The 10,262-nt window shown below is 44.4% G+C and overlaps 1 protein-coding gene across 1 annotated transcript in view; it reads right to left on the minus strand.

Annotated features, from left to right (window-relative positions):
* Creg2 (cellular repressor of E1A-stimulated genes 2) overlaps positions 1 to 10,262 on the minus strand; it is a 36,580-nt gene that overhangs the window by 25,642 nt on the left and 676 nt on the right. Inside the window, exons 2-3 of the mRNA XM_013019737.1 lie at positions 10,076 to 10,252; positions 7,400 to 7,569 (exon numbers count right to left, since the gene is read on the minus strand). Coding sequence (XP_012875191.1) covers positions 7,400 to 7,569; positions 10,076 to 10,252 — 347 coding nt within the window. The remainder of the gene's footprint in view (positions 1 to 7,399; positions 7,570 to 10,075; positions 10,253 to 10,262) is intronic.

Below are 10,262 nucleotides of genomic sequence, written 5' to 3' on the forward strand. Positions count from 1 at the left end.
TTTTTATTACCCACCTTGTTTTTTACATAATTGGAATAATATTTTATCTCCCAAATTCATTTGTGATTCTGTTACTTAAAATCAGTTCTTCTTTCCTTCCTTCCTCTCTCCCTCCCTCTTTTTTTCATGATGGAGATTGAACACAGGGACTGTGCATCCCAGCTAAAACCTATTTTCATGATGAGCCTTGTGTAAGAGAAAGAAAGAAAGGAAGGAAGGAAGAAGAAAGAAAGAAAGAAAATAAGGAAAGAAAGACCCAGAAAATTTCTACACATAGGCTAAGTGAAGTACTCCTCTGAAGTATCTCAGGAATGTTTCTTTCATTATTTCTTTGCTTGATGAAGAAGGCTCAACCTATGAGAGTATCAAGTGTAGTGGTACATGCCTATAAGCTCTGCTGCTAAGTCAAGATGATTGCAAGTTTGAGGCCATCTGAGAAAATGATCAAGACTCTGTCTCAAAAATAAAAAAACAAGTTTTTAGGGCTAGAGATGTGGTTCAGTGGTAGAGTACTTGTCTAGAATATATAAGACCCTGGGTTTGATTCCCAATACAATAACAACAACAACCATAATAATGGCACTGACCAAGAACATATACAATTCAAGTGTCAGTACTGAATCTTTAGCATTTTTGTTTCTTCCAACATGAGGATAATATTTGCAAACTGTCTATCTGAAAAGGGTCCTATGGGGAATAAAGAACCCTCAGAATTATTAGATATATAGAACTAAACAACAAAAAGATAACCCAGTTTAGAAATGGGTAAATAGTTCATGTCTGTCTTCTCCTCAGAAGGATGCTAAGTACTATTTACCACCAGTAAAGTGCAAGTCAAAGCCATAATTGGGTATCAGTTTGTTCACTCTAGAACAGCACAGCAAAAAATGAGAGACAATAATACGTATTGGTGAAAACATAGGGAAATCAGAACACTTATACATTGGTGGCAGGAATATGAAGTAGTACAACCAATCAGGAAAACATTCTTAAAAAATTAAGCAAAGGATCACTGTTTGACACATCAATTCTAGGTGAAATTCCAGAATTTCAGTTTGTCTGCACAAAACTTTGACATAATGGTCACAGCAGTATCATTCATGATAGCCACAGACGGAAATAAATGCTTATCAACAAACCAAGGGATGATTGGATAAGTAAAATATAATATAGTCATAAGATGGAATATTATTTGGCCACCAGAAAGAGTTATTGATACATGCTACAACACAACGAATCCTGAAAACATGATGCTAAGTGAAAGACACCAGCCACAAAATGTCACATATTACATAATTCCATTTCTATGATGTGCAGAATAGGCAACTCTACAAGGACAGAGAGTGGATTAATGATTTCCAGGAACTGGTGGACCTGTTAAACAAACAAACAAACAAAGAAACAAAAACAGCTGGATGCCACTGGCTTAGGCCTGTAATCCTAGATACTCAGGAGGCTGAGATCTAAGGTTCACAGTCTGAAGCCAGCCTGGGCAGAAAAGTCCCTGTGAGACTCTTATCTCCAATTAACCATCAGAAAATTGGAAGTAGAGCTCAAAATGGTAGAGCACTAGTGCTAGCAAAAGAGCTCAGGGACAGCACCCAAGCCCCGACTTCAAGCTTTATGACTGACCAAAAAGCCCCCCAAGGAGGGGAAGGGATATAACAGAATGCTTAAATGGGGATGCAGGTTGACCCATTGTGACTATGAGATGTACAGGACACTATATTGAAAGAGGGAAGGAGGTGGGGAGGGAAGGGATGGTAGGGGAAAAACAAAGGAGGAGGTAATAACGCTCAATAAGAAATGTACCCATTACCTTACTCATGTAACTGTAACCCCTCTGTACAGTATTTTTACAATAACCGCCCCCCCCAACTCAACCAACCAACCAAAAAAAACCCTTACACCAATCTTAACAGTGCTAAAAACTTTGTGGAGGGCATATATTTGCAGGGGTTACATTCTTAACAACTATTGTCATTACTTTTGCTAAAGATGTTGTCAAGCCTAAAGCTTGTGAACTAAATGGATAAAGGTGGTTAGCAGACGGTGGGAAAGAGCAGTATCAGAACCAAGGAACTGCAATCATGAGTAAGCTTATAAACTACAGAGGAATCATGGGGACCAACATTCATGGGATGAAATAATATGAGGGAGAGAAATAATATCAGGCTGTAAATTGCAATGAGATACCACCACAGAAATGAGCAGAAGACATAAGACACTAGCTTCCCTTTGCAGGCCTCTCTAACCGTTCTTTTGGTTGGTTATTTATTTATTTATTGTCGGCCGTGGGGCCTGAACTCTGGGCCTGGGCACTGTCCCTGAGCTCTTCAGCTCAAGGCTAGTGCTCTGCCACTTGAGCCACAGTGCCACTTCTGGCTTTTTCTCCTTATGTGGTGTTGAGGAATTGAACCCAGGGCCTCATGCATACAAGGCAAACACTCTACCCCTGAGCCACCTTCCCAGCGCCTCTTTTGGTTTTTTATTTCATGGTACTGCAGTCTTTTGAACTCAGGGCCTTGTGTTTGGTAAACAGGCACTTTTACTGCTGAGCCACCCTTCCAGTACTGAAATTTGCCCGGTTTTTGTGTGTGTTGATCCTGGGGCTTGAATTTAGGAACTGGATGTTGTCCTAGAGTTTTTTTGCTCAGGGTTGGCACTCTACCAGTTGAGCCACAGCTCCAGTTCTGGCTTTCTAGAAATAAAAGTCTCACAGACTTTCCTGTTTGAGCTGGCTTCAAATCTTGATTCTCAGATCTCAGCCTGCTGAATACCTAGAATTATAGGTATGAACTGCCTGGCACCTGGCCTCCATGATTTTTGACATGTGGTTTTGCTTCCTGCCTGTGTTTGCACCTAGGCACAGTCTACCTCTGTTAGCTTCCTAGTTCACAGGCCAGCCTCATTGCTCTTGTTTTCTGCCCGCCTGTGAACTACAATCCCAACAATCTCAGCCTCTCATGTAGCTAGCATGACAGACATAAACTATTGACACCCAGATTTTGGCAACTCTTATAAAAATCGGGATACTGGGAAAATCTATCAGCAAAGGAGAAGGAGAGGTAGCACAAATTTGCACAGAGGGTAAATTATTTAGAAGACATGTATTGCTTTAAAAGGAGAATGAACCTGAATCAGTGAAGAGAAATTGGATTTAGTTCCTGTATCTGATTAGGTCCAGGCCTGGGCTTTGACATACATATCACGTCTCAGGTGAATGCAGATTCCAGACACAGATTCACCTTGGCTGCCAAACAGGGAACTGTGGCAAGTGCACGCTCACTTAGCACTTGCTTGAGGCTCAGCTGGACAGTGATGAGTGTATGGATTGCTTGGTTTCTAGGGGAACCTATTCTTGCTATCAGGTGGGGCTGAGGTTTGCATCTAATATTCCATATTTTATTCTTATAAGAAACAATTACAGGGCTGGGAAGGTGGCTCAGTGGTAGAGTGCTCGCCTTGCATGCTTAAGGCCCTGGGTTCGATTCCTCAGCACCACATAGGCAGAAAAAAATGCCGGAAGTGGCACTGTGGCTCAAGTGGTAGAATGCTAGCCTTGAGCTGAAGAGCCGAAGGACAGCGCCCAGGCCCAGAGTTCAGGCCCCATGACCAGACCTCCCCCGCAAAAAAAGAAACCATTACAATGGGGGGAGGTAGGTGAGGTCATTGTCCTATACAGAAAGACTTGCTAAAAGTTTATTCTGAACCCACTTCATGAAGGCAAATAACCCCACTTCTGTCCTACCAAATGCTTCTCCTGCTGGTATGTTAATAACAAGTGAGGCTGCTTCCAGGATTGAGGATGACCTCAGAGCAGCGTGTTCCAGCACCTTCTTGTGACAGTCCTTCAGTCAAGTTACTTCTGCAATGCTTAATTTTGCACCCCTCCTAGAAAGGCATGCTGAGGCTTCCAGTTCATGTCTCATGCAGCCCTGGCCTCAGTCCATTCATTGTCTGGTACCTCATCCTCAGAAACAAGATCCTGTTGCAAAACCTGGAATTTAGCATCTCCTCTGATGCTAAATCATATTCAGCTCTATTAAAAAAGCTCTGAAGCCCGGTGTCATTACATGCTCATGCCTGTAATCCTACCTACTCAAGAGAGTGAGATTGGAGAATCATGGTTTGAAGCAGGAAAGTCGGTGAGACTCTTATCTCTAAGTAACTACCAAAAAGCTGAGGTGTGGATCAAATAGTAGAACACTGGCCTTGAGCATAAAAGCTAAGGAACAGTACCCAGGCCCTGAGTTGAAGCCCCAGGACTGGGACTCACACACACACACACACACACACACACACACACACACACACACACACTCACACACACACAGAACTCTGAAAAGCAACCTGCTACCTGTCAGGACAGGGACACCTTCAGCCATGACAGTGTCAGCAGACCTTGATAGAAAGCCTTTCTTAGAAGAGAGACAAGATACTTTCAGGTTCTCCTTTCTTAGTCATCAAGCCTACCTAGCATTTGTTGACTATCCATTGAAATGTTTTCAGTTCAGAAGCAGCTGATAAATCTCTTGATTTCATTTATATCTTATCAAAATGAAAATAAAATCACTATCATTGAACAGAATATAATTCAACAGACAATCCTCTCTGGTCCTGAGGACTTGCTGCCTGGCCTTACTGAGAAAATGAAATGTAAAACCCAGGGGGTTCAAGTCTGAATGTAAGGGAAGAGGCTGCCAGAGAAGTCTCCTTTCACAAGCCACTTCCCTTCCTTCCCTTCCCCTCCTCTCCCTTCTCTCTCCCTTTCTTCCTCCTCCCCTCTCTCTGTGGCAGTGCTGGGGATTGAACCTCTTGAGTCTTTTCTTTGCAAATCACTGTTTTGTGTTGTTTTGTTTTTAAACTTTCACACATGGTCTCTGGTCTGAGCATAAATTCACTTAGTGGCAGGGGCACCTGAGTTTTGAAGGGAGAGGAAGGTGAAGAGAGGACAGGATGCTAGTCGCCAGACTCTTAAAACAGAATCTTACCCTTTTTAGCCTGCGTAAAGAAATTGCTTCCCTCCCTCAATCCATCTAATTAATTAAATGAAGAAATCACAGTACCCAGAAGTAAACACAGTAATTAAATAAGCTAGACCTTAAATAAACTAAGAATGATTAGTCAGAACATGTTTGTAGGTCTGATTTGAACGGATGTGATGTTTTACAAGTGGAAAAGCTACCTTCCTTACTGTTTTTCAGATTGCAATCTTTCAAGAAAATATTTAACTGTTGGAGATTAAGTATATTCAAGGTAATTCTAGCTACTCAGGAGGCTAAGATCTGAGGATTGTGATTCAAAGCCAGCCTGGATAGAAAGGTTTGGGAGACTTCATCTACAATTAACTAGCAGAATGCCAGACTGGAGGCCTGGTTCAACTGGTAGAGTGCCAACTGTAAGCAAGTGGAGTGAAAGTATGAGACCTTCCGTTCAAATCACAGTGCTGTACCTTCTCCCAACGCTCCCAACAACATGCACATATAAGCCTCGTGATGATTACTGCAATCAAATGAATGAACACATTCATTTTAAACCAGGCTGCATACTAGAGCCCTGCCCTTGTCTGTCTTTTTTTTTTTGGGTCCAGACGTGGGGCCTGAACTCTGGGCCTGGGCGCTGTCCCTCAGCTCTTCAGCTCAAGGCTAGCACTCTACTATTTGAGCCACAACGCCACTTCCGGCTTTTTTTTCTTTTTGCTTATGTGGTGCTGAGGAATCGAACCCAGGGCCTCAGGCATGCAAGGCAAGCATTCTACCACTGAGCCACCTTCCCAGCCCCCTTGTCTGTCTTATACCCAGTTTGCACCCACTGAGCAGCATCTCCCCTCCCAATCTTCTCCAGTCTCTGCCAAGCGCTGTCCTCTTAGCTCCCATGGGCTTCACTTCTTTATATTCTAAAATAACCAGTGACACCACATAGCATTCATCTTTTTGTTCCACTTGAATTCTGACTTCAAGAACTTGAGCTATCCTGGAGCTAAATTCTAGTTGTTGGCAGGCAACAGTGGATATGCACTTCAGACCCACTTACTGTCCTCATGGTCTTGGTGTCTTAGAGTTTTGGAGACACATTCATGCTATAAACCCTCAGCTCCTAGGAGGTTCTAGTCCTTGGGCTGGGGAGTCAGGGGAGCCAAAGCTGCCCATGTCATGATCATGTCCCTTCACCCTGTCCTCTAAGGCTGTCAAAAGTCTACTCTACTCTCAATTTTGGGGAGTTTGCATTGTACACTATTCTATGTAGTAGTCTTTGCAGAATTAGTCCTTTCTCTTTCTCTCTCTGTCTCTCTTTTTTCCCCAGTCCGCAGTGTGAATTTAGGATTTTGTGCTGGCTAGGCAGGTGTTTTACCACTCAAACAATGCCCCCAGCCTATTTTGGTTATGTTATATTTTGAATAAGGTCTTGCTTTTTGTGAGGGCCAACTTGGGCCTCTATCCTCCTATATTTATTCATTATGTAGCTGGGATGACACAAATGCACCACAGTACTTAGATTTTTTTTAATTGATCAAGATGGATTCTTGAAAGTTTTTACCATAATTCTCCCAACCTCAGCCTCACTAGTAGCTGAGCTTACAGGTGTGTGCCATCATTTTTGGCTATAGTCCACTCCTTATAATCTTGAATGAATCTTCAATCGAGTGGCCAGGGTAATCTTTCCAAGATCAAATGAGAGTTGAACATTCCTCAGTTAAAACCTCTTAATGAGAAAAATTAACAGAATCTGTATGGCCAGGTATCTGCCCTGTACTACTTGACTTAATAACTTACTTATATCTAGTTTTATCAAATTAAAGTATTTCCCAAAAGCTTGTGGACAAAAACTGTTAGAAATAGTTAGTGGTGGTCCATGCACTGTGTGTGTGTGTGTGTGTGTGTGTATGTTTGTGCCATTTGTGGGGCCTGAATGCAGGTCCTGGGTGCTATCCCTGAACATTTTTGTACAAGACTAGTGCTCTACCACTCTAGTCACAGCTCCACTTCCAGTTTTTTGCTAGGTTGGTTTTTTTTTGAGGTAAAAGTTTTATAAACTTTTTTTTTGCTTGAGCGGCTTTGAAATTTAATCCTTAGATCTTAGCCTCCTGAGTAGCTAGGATTACAGGCAAGAGCCACTGGGGCTCAGCTATTAAATGGATTTTTGACTTACTATTATTTTCAGCTTATAATGGGTTTATTGGAATGCATCCTCAGTGTAAGTCAAGATTATATTTCCATTGTACAGACCTTTAAAGGCAAATCACTTGTTCCCAATCACACCCATTGGGTACATGGAGAAATTCTAGTTTATCTGATTCCAAGAATAAAGGACACCAGTTTACATCACAAGTTTCTGTTCTGTCGTCTCTGCCCCAAATTACCTGGGCCTGCACGTGTGGGGACAAACCCTTGCTTACCTACAAAACTCTCCTTCCAGCTCTGGAAGCGCCAGTGATGCCAGGGGGTTCTTCATAAGATCAGCCACCACGGGATCCTTGGCTGTCATGTAGAAGAAAGGGGTCCCAGTGCTGTTGCTGAGCGGGCCGTCACTGATGGCCAGGCAGCTCCCAAATGGCAGTCCTTGTATCTAGAAAACACCCCAGTAACAAGACTTTGAATTCCTGTGTACTGACAACATAGCATGTGTATGGAGGGGAAGGCATGGCACCATGGTAGCTGTGGGGGAGATAGCATCTCTGGAGGAGGATACTCAGCAGCGACATTCAGTGTAGAAATCACAAGATTATTCTGGTAGTAGCAAATACATCTGTTTTATTGAACTTAATGTTAGGGAGAGCAATGAAATTTATGAGGATGGGTGCTCTTAAGCCTTTCCCACAAACTTCCCCTCAAATACCCATCACCTTCACTGACTTCCCCAAAATTTTGGAAACTGGGGATAGAATTCTTAAATGTGTTGCTTGGCCTTTGAGTCTGGCAACATTCTCTTAGTGTGTGTGTGTGTGTGTGTGTGTGTGTGTGTGTGTGTGTGTGTGTTGGTCCTGGCCCTTGATCTCAGGGCCTGGGCACTGTCCCCGAGCTTTTTTGCTCAAGGTTGGCACCTTACCACTTGGGTCACAGCTTCACTTCAGCTTTTTGGGGTATGTAACTGGAGATAAGAGTCTGATGGACTGCCGGGCACCAGTGGCTCACACCTGTAATCCTAACTACTCAGGAGGCTGAGATCTGAGGATCGCAGTTCAAAGCCAGCCCGGGCAGGAAAGGCTGTGAGACTCTTCCAACTAGCCACCAGAAAACCAGAAGTGGTGCTGTGGCTCAAGCGGGAGAGTGCTCACCTTGAGCTGAAGAGCCCAGGGAAAGCACCCAGGCCCAGAGTTCAAGCCCCACAGCCAACAACAACAACAAAAAGAGTCTCATGGACTTACTTGCTCCTGCTGGCTTTGAAGCTCGATCCTTAGATCTTAGCCTCCTGCGAAGCTAGGATTACTGGAGTGAGCCACAGGTGTCCAATCTCTTATCATTTCTCTTAGGGCTACACTTTCTCATTTATTCATTATATTTTAATTGTAATCAATAGAGTTTTCCCAAACACTACTGGCACAACCTCCCAATCTTCCATGAGTGTCCTCCTTACAAAGTGCACCCACTGTTACTTAGCTCAGAATTCAGGGACAGTCTTGCAAGTGTGGCACAGCCTTAGTGTGTCCCATTGTAAAAGACAAGACTTCAACCTGTTAATAAAACATGTCAAGGATCACTCCAAAAGGGTAATAACATCATTCACAGACTCCTGCTTTGCATTCATGCAATGGCTTCTGAGTTTATTGAATTTGGGTTAAATGTCCATACTGGAAAGAGGAACTCCTAATCAAGATAAGGCAAAGTTTGTGGGAGTGAAAATACTGTATGTGTGTTTATGTGTGTATGTGTGTGGTGTGTGTGCATGTATGTGTATGTGCATGTGCCCACGCATGTGCCAGTACTGGGACTTGAACTCAGATTCTTGCACTTTTGCTTTTTTTTTTTTTTTGCTCAAGACTGGTGCTCTACCATTTTTGCACACGAGCCAGGGATTGTATGAGGCACTTTGCCTCTATTTCTGTTTAGGCCGGCTTCTAACTTTGGTGCTCAGATCTCAGCCTCCTGAGTGGCTAGGATTACAGGTGTGAGCCACCAGTGCCTAGCAAGAGTGAAATTGTCTTTACTACATGGGTGCAAGACAGTTCATTGTCTGGAAAGATATGTTTTAATCTAAGATTAGCTTTATATTTAAACTTCACATTTTCTTACAGTGCGTCTTAGGAGTGTAAGACACAACTAAAAAAAAAAAAAACAGGTGGTTGCTGTGACAATCCAAATGCTTAGAATCTGACACAAAGAGGTTAAGACCATTGCCACCATCATTGGACTAAAGTGGTCATTGCCATAATTTTGTAAGAAAAAAGGACTTCCCAAACCACCAAGCTAGCCAAGTACTGGTGACTCATGCCTGTAATTCTAGCTACTCAGGAGGGTGAGGTCTGAGGATCGTGGGTTCAAAGCCAGACTGGGCAGCAAATTCTATGAGACTTTTATCTCCACTGAACCAAAGGGGAGGGCGGTGGGAATGGGGGGAAGGGAGGAGGAAGCTGGAAGTGGTGCTGTGGCTCAAATAGTAGAGCACTAGCTTTGAGCAAAATAGCTAAGGACAGCCCTCAGGCCCTGAATTTGAGTGTGTGTGTGTGTGTGTGTGTGACCTGCCAAGCTAACACTTGGTTTTCCAGATGAAGAGAGGGGCCAGCGACTCAGTCTAGAGCTTGAGCAAAACCCGGCCCCCTGATCAATGCCCTAGGCATGCTAACACGATGGATCCTTTCTGCAGGAAGTCATGGGCCTTGCAGCGCGGTCCCCACTTCCATCCCGACAGCTCCGGAAGCCTGGCGAGGATCACTTAGCTGAGCTCCCGGCCTGCTTCCCCCCGCCCACCCCAGGCGGGCTCGGGTCTAACAGGTGAAGCGAACCGCAGGCGGATCAGAAGCCGCGCGCGGTCCGCAGCCGCTCTCCGTCTGGCAGCATCTTGGACCCTTGGCAGCCTTAGCCTCCCTTCCAGAAGAACTCCCGGAGCTCCATTTGTCGGAAGTATCACCGCTCACCACGGGCTTCGCCCACCCTGGGCTGGGCTGCCCGGTCAGGAAATGTGGGCGGCGCCGGGAGCGGGCACGAGCTGCGCTTGGCTCCTCTGTGATTCCACAGGCGACCGGCCGCTGGCTGGCCACACGCTGGTAATCCGTGCATCCATTCGGCCCTCTCCACACCGGAGAGCCCGGGCCCTGTCACCCG

This window comes from Dipodomys ordii, unplaced genomic scaffold (assembly GCF_000151885.1).
Source record: "Dipodomys ordii isolate 6190 unplaced genomic scaffold, Dord_2.0 Scaffold47, whole genome shotgun sequence".
In the NCBI taxonomy this organism is placed as follows: Eukaryota; Metazoa; Chordata; class Mammalia; order Rodentia; family Heteromyidae; genus Dipodomys; species Dipodomys ordii.